The sequence below is a fragment of the Tripterygium wilfordii genome, chromosome 5 (assembly GCF_013401445.1).
Source record: "Tripterygium wilfordii isolate XIE 37 chromosome 5, ASM1340144v1, whole genome shotgun sequence".
Classification (NCBI taxonomy): domain Eukaryota; kingdom Viridiplantae; phylum Streptophyta; class Magnoliopsida; order Celastrales; family Celastraceae; genus Tripterygium; species Tripterygium wilfordii.
The window spans coordinates 10,395,032-10,413,666 of NC_052236.1; the positions used below are offsets into that span (position 1 = coordinate 10,395,032).

Consider the following 18,635-nt stretch of genomic DNA (forward strand, 5'->3'; position numbering starts at 1 on the left):
AATGTTTAGATTTGATTTTTTTGACAAACATCGGAAATAAGACTCGATCCATTTAGACATAAGCTCTACATATCCACTTGTTGGTTTGACATTTCCTAGCGCACAAATACGGAGGAGTGTCAATACTTTATCCCACATCGAATTGACATAATTCAATTGAGTGATATATAAGCAAATGTCAATTTTCTCTCACACATCTTATGTGTTATATAGGTATAAGAACCAATGACGACAATTCAAGACGAACAAAATCGTGTGGATTTTTGGTCCGAACTGAATAATATTGATTTGTAATGCTTATGTTAGATTTTCTCTATGTATGAACACAATGCGAGGAGAAGAAATATGTATGAAATGTGAGTATCTTTAGCAACTTTTTTTTTTTTCAATAAATGATTAAGATAAAGATTAGACGCAAAGAAAAAAAAAACAATAATTTGAGTTGCTTTATACACAAATATTTCTTTGTGGGGTTCAAATGTTATCATTATTTTTGTCGTCCTTTCATACAAATATTTTTATTACTGTTTAAATCTATATGCCAAGATTGTGCACGTATACATATTATTAGCAAATATCTTTGTTGCCAAATCAATGGTGGCCCACATATGATTTATGTTCACATCAATGGCCCATATGTGCAGTGAAATTATATATTGTCTTAAAAAAATAGTTTTATCCATGGACTGGGCTTGAGTTGTTTAGATTATTTTCGGCCGAACTGGGGTTAAGCATGTTAGAGTTTGGGATCAGCCCAGCCCACTTGGGCCAATATTTGATAGCCATATTCTATACACAAATACACATATTTGTTTTTGGGCTGGGTTTGGGTGAACCCGGCCTAGTCTAAGCACATGGGACCCACAAAGAATGTCAAGCCCAGCCCAGATCCATGATTGACCCCATAGAAATTAATGGGTTCACTACATATGAAAGCCCATATGGGCCGAGACCATGGACTGGGCTTCATTGAAGTTAGATTTTTTTGGGTCGAGTTTGGGCTACGCATGTTAGATTTTGAGAAGAGGCCCTTCTACATAAGTACATAATGTATTTGAGCTGAGTTTGTGTGGAGTTTTTGGCCCATTAGGTGAGGCCGGCCTATGATCATATTAAAAGGGTTGTCCAAAAAAATCGTGTCAAACTAATTATTTGATAAGTTATTATCAAACGTACGTTAGTAAAGATCGATTGAAAAATCGAAAAACCCAATCAAACCGTCAATAACCGACTGAACGGTCGGTTAAATTTATGTCATAAACCGCCTATAAACACCCATAAGATTAATGGAAGGGGAAGTTTCCGAGCACATTGATTTTCCAATATGGAAGCAGTCTAGCAAACAAGAATAAGATAAAGTCATTCTTCATTTATTTGGATAAAAGCGAGTGCAAGTACATGGTTCAAAATAAATATCTGATAAAAAAAATTACATGAAGTGGAATTAAGGCTGAGAAATACCCTTCTTCACAAGCATATCATAAACTTTGTCAACCTTGCTTGGATCGAGCTGGAAGAGAGGATGAGCATCGGATTTCTTCGTAATATTCCCGTTTAGGATTTCCCTCGCCATCGCCTCTTGCATCTTCAGATAGGCAGGCGGAGCCAACCTTATCTCGTTGCAGAGTCGTTTCTCCTGTAAATAAAGTGGTCACATCTCATTAGTATATAGCAATGAATTGGAAGACACAACATTTTTTTTGAGTAACCTGTAACCCACTCAGCTGTCCACCAGACAACTGACTCATAAATTTTGGGCCACATGTAAGACCCCACAACACCCATGTACTTGGCCCAGTGCAGGTAGATAATGCAAGGTGCAATTCACACACACTAGATTAAGCAAGGGTCCTCTTGCAAATTGTGTTAATGAAAATACCCATGAGACTTGAACTCACGACCTCCCGCTTGCGTTAAGAGTTATCGCGGTCAAATTCATTATTTCAGCCCCGTTATTGGAAGAGACATGTTTATGAGTAAAGTAAAATGTAAATTGGGGGTTCAAATGCTTACAGCTTCAGACAGCAAAAATGTGTTGTAAAATGGCATCATATCAAATTCATTAACGCGGCTTGATGATGGTCTCCCAGTTGGTCTTGTTGGATAGGAATCTCTGCTGACAGACTCAGAAGCTGTGAAGGCATTAGGACCTCCCTGACCACCTGTCCCAGCAGATGCAGAGTCTCTGACTCTTTGAGAAGCCTCTTCAGCTTCTCTTCTCCTTTTGAGCTCCAGATACCTATCTGCCTCGGCTGATGTACGACAACCAGCAGCCTGCGCTTCCTGCATATATTTCATATCGTTTTTTCATATTTACGCAAGTGTAGAAGCAAGGAAAAGTTTAACCCCAATAAGAACCAAGATTCTTTATGTCTACATGTTGTGCAAGGGAAAAATCATACCTTGAGCTCTGCAATTCTTTTCTTAGTTCGATGCTCGGCTACAATACTCTGAAGCAGTTCCTCATGCTCTTCCTTGGTATGGAAGCGCATGTAGACATCATAACTCTTACACAGGGCCCTCTCTTCTGGAGACAAGCTTCTCTGAAAAGGACTCGGATATAGTAAGTTTCTTTCCAGAATAAAGTTCTTTCTGCGTTGCCTCTCTTCAAGCCTGCCAATAACTTTATTTCAGCTATAATGCAGAGAGAAAGACATTGAAAATATTTATTTTAAAAGATTGACAACCTACCTCCTTGAATATATATGCAGCACTCGCATCTTTAGTTCTCGCTCATCCTCAGTGTCAGCGTCTTTGAATTCCATGTCAGCCAGTAACTGCTCAGCGTCATTATCATATTCGGTATCAAACTCCTGCCTTTTGGGGTTATAGCCACTTAGCTCAACCAAAGAGGGACCGTCGTTTCTAGGAAAAATCGGTTTCTTCCCCTTGGAACTCCTGTCTGTTTGAGGATCTGCAAGGAAAAAGCATGATCATTTAATTTATTGATATATGAAATTATGGGCGCGAAGGAGGATGGCAGCAGCGAAGCCATGGCAACCAGGAAGTTAAGAAAATATCCAATTCACCTGCATTTGAGCTAGATGGCAAACGGCCAGAGGAACCAGTTTTAGGCAGCTCCTCAGCTCTGAGTACAATAACAAAATTGACATAACAAGATTTACCAATAAAACTAGGATTTTCAAGCAGACAGAAAATGATATGCATACTTGACTCTTGAAGGAGAAAATGGAGATTCTTCCTTCACAGGCGCGCCGGGCATTGTTGATCCTGAGACATGAATTTCAATGATAAAGGACAAAGAACTAAGAAAAACACACTAATCAATAAGTGAACAATAAGGATCATTTGCTTACTGTTAATTAGATTTTGGCTTCTACTTCAATAAATATGATATTATGGTTATCGCTATAATATAATTGGAACTAAACTTGGAGGGCCGAAGTAGATATCATCACAAACCTTTCTTATCATCCCCCTGGCCTTTAGCCATTGCCAGAAGTTCCTTTCTATTTTTCCCAATGACATGAGTCATGTCCTAAATAAAGAAGAAAAATGACATTACGAAGAGAAAAATATTTAAAAGAACTCACAAATAACAAGAATACTGTTTTATTGAAAAATTTCCCACCGGAAGAGGGAAGCAAGGGGAATTCAGATACACAGTGGAGTAGTGGTCAATACACTGCTCTTTACTTTTTGTCCCCACATGCTCAGCAACTTCTGCCCAATTCCACAAGCCATACATTTCAATTCCCTGAATTTCAGAAATTTCCACAGAAAACGAGTACAAAAGTTATCGCCTACTTCATAAAACAACTACTTACGAAAAAAGATTTCAAGGAAAAAAGAAAGAAAGAAAAGAAGATAAAACACCTCTAGAAGTAGTATTTCATCATCGGCATTCCAGTCAGGACAGGTAAGTGGGAAAGATAAACTATCCTGTTAAAATGAGAATAAGTAAAAAAGATATGAGCATAAGACATGGCTACAGGATCCATGGGCCAACTATCAATTGGAAAATAATCAGTTTTACATTTAAAGATGTGTAGACAAATGAAATATGAATAATTTGATAATGCAGGAGGCACAACGTCACTTCCATAAAAGAATAAGCATGAGAAACATATTGTTTACAAACTTAAAACCATACAAATCCACAATGAGTAAAATAAATAGAGACTAAGAAATTTGATTAGTGATGCTACTTACCATGACCCTGTAAGGGTGATGGCTTTTATGAGGGGTCACCTCAGCTCCAACAGAAAAGCACTCTGCACATAGGTCAAAATCAGGGCACGCAGCACACTTGATGCGGATTTTTCCCGTAATGTCTCTTTTGCAATAGTTGCAATGGTATAATGCCCTTTTCCCGTCACTCGTTCCCTGACCTGTCTCCATACAAAACAATAAATAAAACCAAAAAGGAGATGTTACTACCTATCAAGAAAAAGAAAGAAATAGGAAAAAAAATAGAGAGAGAGAGAAACACCAATTGCACCTAAATGATTTGCAGGCAATAAGAAAAGGCCATCCATTTTCGTCATATATGTGAAAGCTCTGAAAGCTCTCTAAAAGTTATGACATTAAACATGATGGTGGAATTTACCCGATGATGAAGACTCTGGGTTTTCTCCACTGGAAGCATTCTTCTTTCTCCTTGATCTGCAGAGTCAAAAATAAATACTCGGTTGTTTACCATAAATACAACTCAATTGGCAGAAGCACTAACAACAGTCAAAATGAACTGAAAGCATGAACCAAGACTTCATTTCAACCATTCTTAATGCTTCCGTCAATCGAGTTGCATTTTGCATCAAAACTTGAAATTGACAAACGTGGAGGAAATTGCGTGTTTCTTAAACTAAAAATTTGAAAATCTAGGAGTTTGCATCAAAATCAGCATGGCTTATAACTAAAAATTCCAGCTTGATCAAGTAATTAACATTACAACCCAATGACACTCCTCGGAGGACCACATCTAAGTAAATAAATGCTATGATCAGCAAGCAAAACGCTATATACTGAGATTTAGCACCAACCCATTGAACATTATAACTGATCCCATTAAGTACTTAGAAATCAACTTAGAAATCAACTAGTAACAGTTCAAATATGCAGAAAGATACCAAAAATTGATTCTTGAAAAGCCTGTAAATTATGAACAGAATTAAAAATTCAGCGAAAATCAGAACAAACCTTTGAGTTGGGTCCTCGTCTGAGTGAAAGTTTCCACGAGAACGGCCCATAGTTAAATTCTCAAACGACTTCTAAAGTTCTGCGATGTCGGATACTCCTGCTAATCAAACTCAAAATGCTTGTTCGTGATTTTCAGACTTTTAATGCAATGAAAAGGAAGCGCCAATGAATCGGTATTTACAGATACAGGAAATTCAACATTATGTAAACCCTAAATTCAATAATACAAGAAAAGGGACTTTTGGGAGGAAGCGCCAATGAATCGGTATTTACAGATACAGGAAATTCAACATTATCTAAACCCAAATTGCCCGTTTGGATGAGCTTTTTTTGAGCATAAATGTTTCATGTAAACCAAACAACAATTCTCAACACATATTCCGAGTCATTTTCTTTTAGCATTTCTATTACTTTGTGAAATGCTCCATCTACGAACAAATTTCACATTTTTTACTCAGTTTTTCTCAATCTTGCCCCTAATATATTAATGATTTACCACATATACCTTTAGATGACCTAATAAAATTTAATTAACTTACCAAATAATGTACACCCTTACCAAATAATGTATTAATTAAATTTAATTAACTTGGTAATTTATTAATTATTTTATAATTTATTATTGTCTTCAATTAATTTAAATACATTTATTGATTTTATAAATTTTGTATGTTTGGATAAAGCTATACAATTAAAATGTATAATACTCATGCACGTAATTTATCCAATATGCTACACAACATAAATGTCAACAGTAAAAGTTCAACCAAACACCTACCCAGCATTTAAGCAGCATATCTGCTACTAAAATTGTCCAACATTTCTGCTACCACCATTTACGCTGGCATATATAAAACTATAAAAGGGGCTTTTTGAGGAAAATTGCCCAATTGAATCCGGCCACTGACTTCAAGACCTCAATTTTCAGATATTTTTTTGCATTTGGGGATAGGAATAACAATTTATGCCCAACCAGTCCCGCCTCGCTTGAATTTTCTCCAATTCGAGGCTTATGTGGGGTGGCGACGGGACAAAGAATCTCAACCCGTATGAGGGGGTTGGGCAGGGATGGATATGCCTCCCAACCCGCCCGCACCCTACCCCATTATACATGTATATATATAGATAACTATATATGTATATATATACACCCCACATGTTTAAGATAGTTTTTATTTTTAGATCTCATCTGAATAGAAATGGTTATTTTAATTTAATATATTGAAATATTGTGTTTCCGTTATCAAAAAAATAAGTAGCTTAGTGGGTATGAGAATTGGTCATAAACTTGAGAGGTATTAAGTTATATTCTTGATAAAAACATTTTAAAAAATTCATACGCAGAGATTTCCGTGCAGAACCGGGACCCGCAGAGACCTGTGGGTTATAACGAGGTGGGGACGGGGGTTAATTGTTGCCTCAATGTGCAGGACGGGGCAGCCATGATCTGCCCCCGCCTCGCCCCTTTGCCAGGATTGTTGAATTGTTCACGGGGGTTGATTGTTGCTTCAATGTGCGGGACGGGGCAGTCAAGATCTACCCCCGCCCTGCCCCGTTGCCAGGATTGTTGAATTGTTCATTCGCTATGTATCTGGATTAGGGGTGACAAAATTTACATTTTAATAAATTCATATGCAGAGATTTCGGTGAGGGACCGGGACTCGCAGAGACCTGTGGGTTATAACGGGGTGGGGACGGGGGTTAATTGTTGCCTCAATGTGAGGGACGGGGCAACCATAATCTGTGCGCGCCCCCGCCCCACCCCGCCCCGTTGCTAGGATTGTTGAATTGTTCATTCGCTATGTATCTGGATTAGGGGTGACAAAAGTTTGTTCGATGATTAAATTTCTTCCACCTGAATTAAAATCAAGTTTGAAACAGACACATAAATTTTGTTTGATTTATTTGTCTGAATTGGGCCAACATGCAGGCCTCTCTCTTTGAGATTGGCCTTTGGTTGTTGGATTCACGGATTGGCCCTTAACAACATATAGATCTGGCCCAAGGTTGGAGAAGATGAGTGTTAGGCCCAGCAAATGACATGAATCCTTGAACACACATATGCCTAAACCAACCGATTGTCAATCGAGTCACCGCTCGTTGGTACTAAACCCAAATGTTATGATAACGGATGAATGAAAAATTAAAGAAATTAGAATTGAAATCCAAGTTTTTAGATATGGTAAATTTGGTATCTAAGTCACATATTTAGCACCATCAATTAAAAAAAGATAAAATATGACTTATTCATTCATGTTTTCTTTTTCATATCACGACAATTCTTTTTGGACGCCGACGACATAGATGTTAAGGCCTGGGAGTCTTACAAATGTATTTATAATCAATGATTATCCTACATGTCATATAGACTGAGAAAAAAATGATGGTATGTAGCATTGCTGCTCTTTTTAGTTTTTAATTTTTATATAGTCGAGGCCCATTACCGGTTGCGCCAGATTGACTGAAGATTGGGCCTAATAAAAATAGCCCACTTGGTATGGCAAACGTGCAAACTGTGAATCAAATTTCTTTACCTGGGCCTAAAAGCTCTAGCTTTGGGCCTAATAAAATAGTTCACACGGGCCGGAAAAGTGTCAATAAAATTCATTCTACTTAGGCCCAGCCCAATTGGAGGAGATTCAGTCTTGCCCTTGTGGCTTTATCCATTCCAATTTCGTCTAATCTGGTGGTGTTTGGTGTGGAGCTGCAATGGCGATGTCAATGACAACGGCAGTGATGCTAGGTTGTAGCGGCAGTGATAGATGGAGCATGGCGTCGCTCATGTCTGCTCTACCCTCCGCTTCGGTGACGAACAAAATGTTCTCAAGGACTCAGCCTTCCGTTCGACTTACACAACAGCGAGACCAACGACTCGGTCTTACAATTTCCCTCCATCCCAACTCGCCGTTTATCTCCTCTTACAATGGCCTCGCTCCCGTCAACCCTCTCCTCTCCATTGGATCCTTCGGTAATACATGCTTATGTTAACTCCTTAACTTTGAAATTTCATTTCAGTTTGTTAGGGATTTATGACATTTCTTCAAATTTTCGAAGAATCGATTTCAGCGAATTATGCTTTAGTGCTTGTGTGTGTAGCTTTTTAGTTCAAATTGCCTGGCGTTATGATCAATGCCCCGAACTACATAAACTGAAAAGTATGTCATTCTGTTTAATATTGTTATCTTGTCCATACATTTATGGTTAGATTGTAAACCTCATCTCTCTATTGCGATACCTAAGCTGTTTGTTGCTAGTCATAATTATCTTACCGAGAAGACTTGAGGCATGATTTCGTGTTTTTATTGCTTATGACGGTGCATTTTTTTTTATGATTGATAAAATCAAACTTGTCATTGTGTCTTGAATAAGGCCCTGCTTGGCAGCTGGGTTCGGAGGGATTTGGCAAGAAAAACACGAGGTGTTCCGCAGGATTTGCAGAACCCCTCCCAACAGCCCTTTTCTGAACCCCTCAAAACCAAGGTTTTACTGGGTTCAGGTAATATACACCATTAAATTTTACGAACACCTCCCTACCCACTACTCTCCTAAGTAGGGGTTCATACTCATAAACTAACCTCCTCTAAACCCAGCTGCCAAGCAAGGTCTAATTTTCTGAGAAATAATTTAGATGATCTCTGGACTTTCCTGACCGAAACTATTGGTATCCCTGCTTTGCTACTCAAGCGCAATGAATGACGAATTATCCGTTTCTATGTAATTTTAGATGCTATTCGGGGATGTATATGCTTTTGAACCCGTTTGCTAATTCACGTTAGAATAATTAATTTATAGGCTATCCAAAGTGCTGATCCCATCATATGTACTTCTATTTTCATTTCCCTGCTACCTCCCCTCATCCCCATACCTAATGGCTTTAACCAGGGACCCACTCTTAGTGTTCTTACGTGTCCCATTTGCAGACAACAATAGTTTTGAGCATAATTTCACCATCATTGGTAATGGTGGTCGAATTTTTGCCATGAGACATGGCAGGCGAGTTCCCAAGCTTAATCGGCCTCCCGATCAACGAAGAGCACTTCTGCGAGGCCTTACAACCCAGCTCCTTAAACATGGTAGGATAATAACCACTAGAGCAAGGGCAAGTGCCATGAGAAAGTATGTTGACAAAATGATAACATTGGCCAAGGACGGGTCACTTCACAAGAGGAGACAGGCCCTAGGTTTCATCTATGAAAAGCAGATTGTCCATGCATTATTTGCGGAGGTCCCAGATAGGTATGGAGAAAGAAATGGTGGGTATACAAGAATCATTAGGACACTGCCAAGGAGAGGAGATAACGCACCCATGGCATACATTGAGCTTGTGTAGAAATTTTTTTTTTTTGCCAGTTGATGCATTCTTTTCAATGTATGCATTTGTTTTGTACTTGCATATTCGTTTTCTTTTGGGATAGAAAGATGCACATGAAAATGAGGTGTGTTGAATTTCTTGTGGTTTCATGTAGCCGACCCCAAAATGTTTGGGAATGAGGCTTTAGTGATGACGACGAATTGATAACTTGAATTATGATAAATGCTTTTGAAGCCAAATGTGATATGATACCATTCCACATTCCATTTTATCAGTATTGAAAGCTGCAGTTTGATATATAGCTTAGTTGTTTATCTTTTGTAGGTAATGCTAACAAAGCTGTATTCAGACATTATAGGCTTGCACAAATTGATGAAGTAATTGGATTTGTGGAGGGTGGTGGAGGCAAAAGGTAGTCACTCGTAGTTGTAAGAGCAGTTCCTTCTGGAGTTGATATTGAAATCCTTTATCGTGTTGCGTAAAATCCTGAGAGAGAGAGAAAGTTTGAGACAGGGGGTTAGGGTTTGAAGGAGTTTCTATTTATGAATTGATAGGGAATTTCTGAGATGTCGCAATAAGTATGAACTTTTGTCTTAGAATTTTTCCTGTGTAGGGATACATGACTATCTTTAAACCAGTAGGAAATTGGATGATGAGGTGATACGTAGCATGGAGCCTGAATTTTCTATGTTATAATGAAGTGAGGTTGAGCTTAAAGAGCAGGAATTTATGAATGAAGATCAAAGTGAAGGCTAACACATCTCTTGTGCAACTGCAAAGTCTAGCGCAAGCAAATTTCCTTAAGGGGGAGGAAGGAAGAAAGGAAAATGAGCCATTAACCGTTATATTAGGCTCTCAAGTTCAGAGTGATATTGGAATCTTAAGGGATTTAGTGTTGTTTTGAAGTTGGAGGGAGTGTATTTCAGCTACGTGGGTGCTTCTGCTCGCTGTCGGAATACTTGTCCGTATTGTGTTTCTATACTTCTATGCATTCCTCTTCTGTTACACATTTTAGATCAGCATCTTGATTCATCTTTATTTTTGGAATCTACCGTTGTTACCTTTCTCCTACTTGACGAAAAGGGTAAGAAAATAATGTTCTCCATTCTGCTGCATTCGCATAATGAACTTGTCGTCGCTCTTAGCATCACTTTTGTTTTGGATGGTTCATTTTATAGATCTTTCATGCATACACATAGTTGATGTGTTTTTGAGTTATTGAGCTTTGTAGCCCAACTATAAAGCACGTGAAAAATGAGGCTGTTGTCTATCTCAATAATTTGTGCCGATTGTCATAGTTGAGTTTGCTACTCCTCCCCTACACTGATATTTTGGATAAGCATAAGCTTTATCTAGTACTGTTGACTCCATTTGGTCGGTTGTATGCCACAGAAGTCGAGCGCTACTGACAGTTGCTTATCCAGGACTGCATATGCTATGTGGCCTAGAGTTCACTTGTTTGTATTTGTTAGCCACCATACAAGTTTGTCCTTCGGACATCTGTTATGGGTCTAAATTTGGACTAAATTTTTTACACATCATAAGTTAAGTCGAAGCTTAACGCGTGGTCACAAGGGTATTATTTTTAGTGGAAATCGAACTTAGTATCTCCTAAATCCATACAGTTCGGCGTGTTACTACTCGTTTTTTGTGGTGGCCGGTACTTTCTTTTGGAGAACATGTGGATGTGGTTGTGGTTTGTGAAAGGAACTTTGACAGAAAAGCATTAGTGTCAAATCAGGATAGGGAGGCAAGGAACACTGGTTGCTCTCGTGAACCCGGTTTGGCTACCAAAAGTGTCTTTGAAGGTGGCAGACTACTGAGAGAGATTTCTTTGGTTAGTGGCCTCCTGTCATGTTGCCCATGTATGGACTAAGTTGTGTGTTATTTGGGTACATGACTTTCAAGTGGGAAGAAACTTCAAAAGAAATCCTTAAGCCCTTGCTTGGATTATAATTTTTTTAGGGTTAAGTAGGGAGGGATTTAAGTGATATGAACCATGGAAGAATCACACCCCAAAAGTTAGTTTGTGAAGTTAGAGAGCTCAATGCCCATATAAATCCCACACTAGAATCCCATGCTTCTGATGTGGGACTCGGATCGTAACATTCCACAATGCTATGTTACTGTTGTCACCAAGCTGCCACCTGGACCACAAGCTGCCACCTGGACCACCTTGTTATAACTGCCACAACTTCTTCCTCTTTTTATGGATTACTCTCAGCACAATTGCACCTGGGCAGTTACTAGGCTTCTCTTCTACAACAATATGGGCTTATGGACCATAATAATCCAAATCATAATATGTAGCACAATGGGTTTTGCACAAGTTCTAAGCCCATTTGACTCAACATATTTTTTGGTGCCAACAGTTACGAATATTATATTCCACATCGTTTGGCTAAGCTAAGTAACCCACATCAAGCCCCCCTCTCATATTCAAGAGGCCTTTTCCCTTGAGCCCAAATACCATTAAGTGAGACGATCCAGAAAGAAACAAAGTTGTGCGCATGTGTGGGCCTGATGTATTAATAGGAATCAATAAACTCAAATTGGACAATATATTGGATGTGAGTAGGGTTGAGATTCCACACACTTCACAGCTCCGACGCCATGCAAACTGGCTTTGCACTAGCTAATCCTGGCGAATCGGCGTCTCCACCCATGTGGCTTGACACTAGCTAGTCCTGGTCGGACACTTTTATGCCAATGTCACCACCCGCATCACATGATTGCCACCGAGAGACGTGGTGTAGCTTATGATACCAACTGATATGAATCTTGGGAGGACCACACCCCAAAAGTTAGCTTGTGAGGTTGAAGAGCACAATACCCATATAAACCCCACACCAAAATTGCATACTTCTGATGTGGGACTCAGATCGTAACATAAAGTGGGGGTACGAATTCAGAATTCAATACTACTTGGATTGGAGGGCAAGGTTAAGCAAGTACGATGAAGTAGGAATTTTCTTTTCCACTGCTCTTATTTGTCCACTAACTCTACTCCCAAATTCGATCCTCTGCTTGAATTTTCCCTTCCACTACTTTTAAATGACGCATGTTTTTTATTCCCCTTCTCTCATCGAGTTTTACCTTCTATCCAAACAACAGTGAATAAGGATGATCCCCATCACATAACTCTCCCTCCTTTAACCCCACTTAACTCTCTCTCTCCATTTTTCAATCTAAGCAGAGCCTAAAAAGTCAGTGGAACACTTCATTTTATGCAATCAATCATATTAATTTTTTTCCCCTTTTTTTTTTCGTCTTGTACTTGCGTGAGTGACCTTGTTTGACTCGTAAATACCTATTGAGCATACCCAAAAGAAAGAAAAAAAAAAAGAAAAAGGTATGAGATATGGTCTGATTAATTAGTGACTCCTTGGGACTTTAGGGTCCAAAAATAAAGAAGTAAAATTTCTTTATCCTTTTAAGAGTGCATGATTCTTTTGTAGGTTGGTCATGTGGCGTGTTTGGTTTTGGGCAGAAAAAGGTGGAGAAAGTGCTTGCACTGGACATAATAAGCTTTTTGATGATTAAGGATTAGACTAATTAGCTAGAAAGTCGTTTATTGCTTGTGTTTTGAGGTTGATGAATTCGCAAGTTATGGGAATCGAATTATTAACAATTAGAATACTTGGAATCCCATCTCCTTTCCACCACCACCACTAAGTAGAGATAGTGCATGCCTCCACTCCTATCACTTCATTAGTCTTTCGTTCATTGCACCCCCACACACACCCTATCTCATTCTCTTTATTCCCATTTTCTTATATTCCCACCTATATATGAGCATATTTGTTGACATTTGTACCATGTATTTCATGTCAAACAGTAGTGATGAGGTTGATCAAATAACCGACCTATTTGTGTTAAAATAGGATTTCAAGTTTTCCGTAATTTCCCAGAGTTTACAATTCACGTCTAATAGGATTCCGTTATATTTTTTTTTCTACACATCACTCTGTCATATTATTCCTACATCGTTAGACACGAATCTCAGACTCTATCGAATGTCATAATAATATACGTTATTATTAGATATGAATTTCAAACTCTATCGAATTGGAGAGATACTCCATCGGTGAGCTGTTGTGTTTGAGTGGTTTGGTCCCACAAACGTCAAAACTTTATTCTTTCTTTCATTTTCGACAAAAATGATGGCTATGGGTAGTATTACCACGTAAGGGGGGGCGACTGCATTGTCGTGCCTAAATGTCTTTTGGCTTAGGAATTCGAATCTTAAACAAGTAATACTACTTTGAACAAGTTAAAATATCTCCTTGGAGTCATCTTGTTCGTTAGATTTTTTTATTTTTTTTGTCTTTTTGAAATTAATTGTTGTCTTTGATTTGTTAGGACAACAATATTGAAAATTAAGCAAGGTGGAATAGAAGGATCTAGAATTATTACATTTTTGAGAAATTTTGTTTCTACGGTTCCTTATTAGAATCAACAAATTAGGATAGTGTCTGAAGGAATCAATACATTTTTTTTTTAATAATCGAGAACGATATCATTCAAGCTTTTTCTTTGGACAACATATATGATCATAAATTTTGATTGTCAAATCCGCATACACAAAAAATTTCCACCCGACAACAGAGTAAATTGGGTCAAAACCTAATCAGTCACATGAATATTACTCCAAAACTAAAATATCTCCGAACTAGAAGGTTTCATTTCTTAAGTAACTCTGGGTTTTTTTCTACCAATTGGGGCCCTCCCTTCACCACCCCCATGGGGATGGTCTACAGGGTTCATAACTACAAGTGGAGATGATATAATAAATGAGATTTGAATCATGTATAATTATATATTATTTGATGAGAAAATAAGTTAAATTAAAACTAACTTAAAATTGGGATGACATAATTCAACAAAGCCATAGATATTAATTATGTGATTAGATATATATTAGTACTTACGTACATACCTAGCTATATAGAAAAAGAGAGTCAAAATATTGTGCTTTGAAATGGCCCTAGCACTATAGATTGAGTCGTTTCATGATAAAATCGTCCATCACCCAATGGGATAAGCACGTAAAGTCAGTCGAATGGGAACTAAAATGTATATAATAAGGTCACATAGCACAAAATATATAGAGAGGAAGGAAGGAATGGACATCCATGCTCCATTCTCCACCGCAAATTAGTCCTCAGCCACACATAAGACTCGTATTAAATAATCGTATTTGGCGGGGGATAACACACATGATTTACGCACTTCTTACTAAACATAATTTGTAGAGAGACTATTTTTAGGAATTGAAACTGTGAGCTCAAGGTTGAACCCTTGCAACCTTTTGAAGTGGACTCCCGAATGACACTGTATTACACCGGACAACGGCCGAAACGACACCGTAAATGGACTAAATGTTGGATTGTAATATCAAACCATATTTTGCAGTCTTGGTTTGAAAGTAAAGATAGCCATGTTCATGGATATCTATGTATACTAATACAGCTTAATTACCACATATTGTTAATGATTGTTTTAGATTATCATCACTCATCATTCGCCACCCATCGCCATCTTTAATAGAGACATTTACTTTTTTTTATATTCCGTCCTTACATCATTTGAGCAGGGGAGGTGGCGCACTAGTGCATGTTAGACTGTTGCTATCCTGCGCCTTCTCCTTGTCAAGGCATAAATTATTATTCCAATTTTTCAACCCCACCTCCCCATTCATTATTTATATAAAACATATACATACACACATCTATATGCACTATATGTATGTATATATATAGGCACCATTCACATTTATTTTAGGCAAGTTGGCAAGTGGCTCGTTGGCTTGACTCTCAACACACATCTTCGCTAGCTAGCTCGCAAATTTAGACTGGACTCTTCTTGGATCCCAGGAATGACAAAGGTTTACCCAAACGCACCACCCACACCCACACCCACACCCACAGCCTCCCCAGCCTGTGACTGTGAGGAGGACCCATTGCAGGTCCTCACTGTCTGGAATAAATCTCTCCTATTCAACTGCAAAGGTTACACCGTCTTCGACTCCAACGGTAATCTCGTTTTTAGGGTCGATAACTACATGTCTGGTTCAGGCTTTAAGGCCGAGATACTACTCATGGACGCAGCCGGCGAACCCCTCCTCACCATTCGCCGCAAGGTACTTGAATTTTTTTTCTTTATTTTTAAAATTTTCAAGGTTAACGGTTGAAAATCCCAACCATACTCACATAAAAAATATTGTCCACTTTGTGTTTGAGTCAACCTACAAAGAATAAAGTCGTGTCATCCCGATATATATATATTCATAGGAATCGATAAATCTAAAACGGACGATATCTTTCGGGGTCGACCCTAGTCACTTTTGTGTTCAAAGTGACACCGTGAAATAGTGCCCTATAAAAAAAATCTCACAAAATGAGACGGTACTCATGTTTGGTGCCCAAAGCTCTAACTTTGACGGTTTAAGACAAGGGGCGGGCTCTGAATCATATTTGGTACGAGTAGAGCTAAGATTTTCAACATTAACGAGTGTTTTTAAAACGATATTTTATTAATATTTTCAATCGTATATGTGATCAGAGGTTGAGTCTAGGAGATAACTGGATGGTGTACGACGGAGAGAAGGCGGTGAATCCGCGATTTTCAGCTAAGAAGCATGTGAATATTCTAAATAGCAAGTGTTTGGCATATGTGACTTCGGTGGGTTCATCGTCGTCTTCGAGAGTGGTGTACCAGATAGAGGGATCGTACGCGCAGAGAAGCTGTGTGGTGTATGATGAGAGGAGGCGGAAGGTGGCGGAGATAAAGCAAAAAGAGGCCGCGGTGAAGGGTGCGGGTTTTGGTGTGGACGTGTTCCGCCTTATTGTTAATCAGCCCGGAATAGAAGCGGCGGAGGCCATGGCACTCGTCATCCTTCTTGACCAGATGTTTGGTTCTTCCAGACGCTTCACCAACTAATATTTTCAACAAACAAATAAATAATATATTTCAAGTTAATTAATTTATCAAATTTAGAGAAAAAAAATTAAAGAAAAACAGCAGAAAATCATTTTGTTCAAGAAAATTTTGTCTTTATTGCCCCACCTAGCTTTTATTTTTCAAATATAGAGCTTGGTCTTTTTCCTTTTAAATAAAAAGGCCAAGCAGATCTAAGTGGGGATGTAATGTATATATTCTGGAAAAAAAATATTTCATAGTATATAGTAAAAATATGCTTTTGTTTTGCAAAGTGACTAATTCAAGTACAATAGAAGCCTACGTGCCTCATATTCTCTTTCCCGTTCCGAGTTAATGAATATGTTTCGGTCTCATGATCTTTTAAAAAAAAAAGTGTAGTGGAAGCCATACATGTACCTAAAATTCTGAAATATTGCCTTTAAGGCTTAAGCTCACGTACATTTAACCTCAATATCACTTTTAATATTCAACCTAATTTTTGGTGTCCAATTGGAAATTTGATGTTGAAGAAGATTCCTTTTGTTTTGTTTTTTTGTCTTTTCGCATTGCACCAATTAACATGTAATCCAATGGTAGAGTTGCATGAGCTATGGAGCTCTATCTCTAGATCACAAGTTAAATCATTGAAAACTGTCTCTCAATTGATTACATGTTATGTGAAGGTAGAATCTGCAAAGATCTAATTTGTTCTCAACTACTCCCAATACGATAGTCTCGTACATAAATATTGTTTACCTTCACCTTTTCTTGTTGTGCCACATAAAAATTTGCAATTCAAGGTGCCCACTTTGGATTGAAGCCCTCACAAATTTATTCATCTAGGCCCAACATCCTCACTTATAAACCCAGAAAATCGATCATACTGTGTTAGGTTGTGGGAACTCCTTATCTACTAGCCGCTCATTCCTTCATTTATTGATGTGGGATCTCATCACAGGGACGCGACATCCCAAACAGAAAAACGCATGCATGTTGCGGTTGGGTGAGACAAATGTTATAAATCCACACCCCTATACAATCAACTATATTGTCCGATTTGGATTATTCGATTTTAGTGAATACATCGATCCCACACAGCTTTGTTTCTCCCAAGCCTAGCAAGTGGGTTAAGCCCAACTCATCAAAGCTTAAGAAAAGACCTAAAGATTTGTTAAGGAGTGGACTTGAGCTTATAAACCACACATGGTTGGGTCTTCCAACTGATGCGGACTCTGAATCTCTAATTCTTAACAACAAAACGCAGTGCATTTTCTGCTCTTCAAACGCAGTTGCAAACTGGCATAAATTGCTGTGCAACATTAACCAATCGCTACCGCATCTCTAATCTTTAAGTAATTACTACTAATTACTCTCGCCTGACGAGTGACGCCTTTTGAATTAGAATTCTCAAGGAAAAACAGAAGAATTAGACTTTCTCAACGATAAATCTAAGTCATTGTCAATAAAATATGTCATTGTCCTGAAGCAATAGTCATGTTATTTCTTTAATTTTTTTTTTGAAAAAACAATTGTTTTAAAAAATCATTTTAATTACATACACAGGCTTATGGATGACAGTTAAGTTCAGTAAGTCGGTGACTGCTGGTTTCTAATTTGGCCGAGCACTCATTGACTTTTCCGACTCTCATGTCATGGTGCATCAAACAATGTAAAATGCAAACTATTTAAGAAAATCTATGCCTTTCTTTTGTTTTGTGAATATACAATACGATACACAACAAACAAAAATATAAAGATCTCAATGATGAACATTTCAAAAACATCTTAACAGTGTGTGGCAGTCACTCATCGGGTGTGATTTTTAATGGGTTTTTTACTATGATGTCATCACATCCAATGAAATGAACGTTATATACTGCTAGTATACTTTTGGGATGATTATCACTGAGATCTCTAACATTGTTGCACAACAAATGTATATACAGACATAATCTACACTCAAATATTTTACAAAGCTAAATTGACACCATGTTAGGTTTTTCGAATCTGGAAACGCTGCAATTCGTTTAAAATTATAGAGTTTACAATTTGAATATAAAGAATTGAGATGTATGTCACATCGATAATATTTTTGTTTTTTAATTTTAAAATATATCTGATTTATTTATTCATTATTAAATGTGAATGGTAAATTTTAAAAAATTAGAGAACTCACAAATCCGGTTCAAAAAGCGGTTCTTTAGCCGTTCTTTCCCAAGACTAACTCAGCCCGTTTAATAGG

At 38.0% G+C, this 18,635-nt stretch overlaps 3 protein-coding genes across 4 annotated transcripts; 2 read left to right on the top strand and 1 right to left on the bottom strand.

Annotated features, from left to right (window-relative positions):
- Positions 1-1,348: 1,348 nt before the first annotated feature.
- Positions 1,349-5,494, bottom strand: LOC119998272 (transcriptional adapter ADA2b-like). 2 transcript variants are annotated; one of them, XM_038845555.1, is made up of 12 exons: positions 5,161-5,494; positions 4,571-4,626; positions 4,174-4,352; positions 3,838-3,903; positions 3,593-3,718; positions 3,424-3,499; positions 3,171-3,231; positions 3,030-3,088; positions 2,692-2,902; positions 2,403-2,613; positions 2,014-2,283; positions 1,349-1,636 (listed from the first exon to the last, which is right to left on the bottom strand). In XM_038845555.1, exons 1-12 carry the CDS (start codon positions 5,208-5,210, stop codon positions 1,445-1,447), a joined length of 1,557 nt encoding a protein of 518 aa, XP_038701483.1. In that variant the 5' UTR covers positions 5,211-5,494; the 3' UTR covers positions 1,349-1,444. The 2 variants fall into 2 exon arrangements, with proteins under 2 accessions (XP_038701483.1, XP_038701482.1); XM_038845554.1 differs by having other exon boundaries at positions 2,692-2,914; positions 5,161-5,492.
- A 2,375-nt stretch (positions 5,495-7,869) lies between these two features.
- On the top strand, positions 7,870-9,743 carry LOC119998249 (50S ribosomal protein L17, chloroplastic). Its single transcript, XM_038845526.1, has 2 exons — positions 7,870-8,128; positions 9,081-9,743. Exons 1-2 carry the CDS (start codon positions 7,870-7,872, stop codon positions 9,488-9,490), a joined length of 669 nt encoding a protein of 222 aa, XP_038701454.1. The 3' UTR covers positions 9,491-9,743.
- A 5,502-nt stretch (positions 9,744-15,245) lies between these two features.
- LOC119998303 (protein LURP-one-related 8-like) lies at positions 15,246-16,685 on the top strand. The gene is made up of 2 exons (XM_038845599.1): positions 15,246-15,614; positions 16,037-16,685. The coding sequence occupies exons 1-2, from the start codon at positions 15,351-15,353 to the stop codon at positions 16,412-16,414; spliced, it is 642 nt and encodes a 213-aa protein (XP_038701527.1). The 5' UTR covers positions 15,246-15,350; the 3' UTR covers positions 16,415-16,685.
- Positions 16,686-18,635: the final 1,950 nt, after the last annotated feature.

Bases quoted from the DNA above. Each gene is read 5' to 3' on its own strand.
- LOC119998272 (XM_038845554.1), bottom strand. From the start codon at position 5,210: ATGGGCCGTTCTCGTGGAAACTTTCACTCAGACGAGGACCCAACTCAA. The intron at 3,500-3,592 runs GTGGGAAATTTT...TTCTTTATTTAG, and splicing joins CCCCTTGCTTCCCTCTTCCG to GACATGACTCATGTCATTGG. The intron at 2,614-2,691 runs GTAGGTTGTCAA...AGTTATTGGCAG, and splicing joins CTGCATATATATTCAAGGAG to GCTTGAAGAGAGGCAACGCA.
- LOC119998249 (XM_038845526.1), top strand. From the start codon at position 7,870: ATGGCGATGTCAATGACAACGGCAGTGATGCTAGGTTGTAGCGGCAGT. The intron at 8,129-9,080 runs GTAATACATGCT...TCCCATTTGCAG, and splicing joins CCTCTCCATTGGATCCTTCG to ACAACAATAGTTTTGAGCAT.
- LOC119998303 (XM_038845599.1), top strand. From the start codon at position 15,351: ATGACAAAGGTTTACCCAAACGCACCACCCACACCCACACCCACACCC. The intron at 15,615-16,036 runs GTACTTGAATTT...ATATGTGATCAG, and splicing joins TCCTCACCATTCGCCGCAAG to AGGTTGAGTCTAGGAGATAA.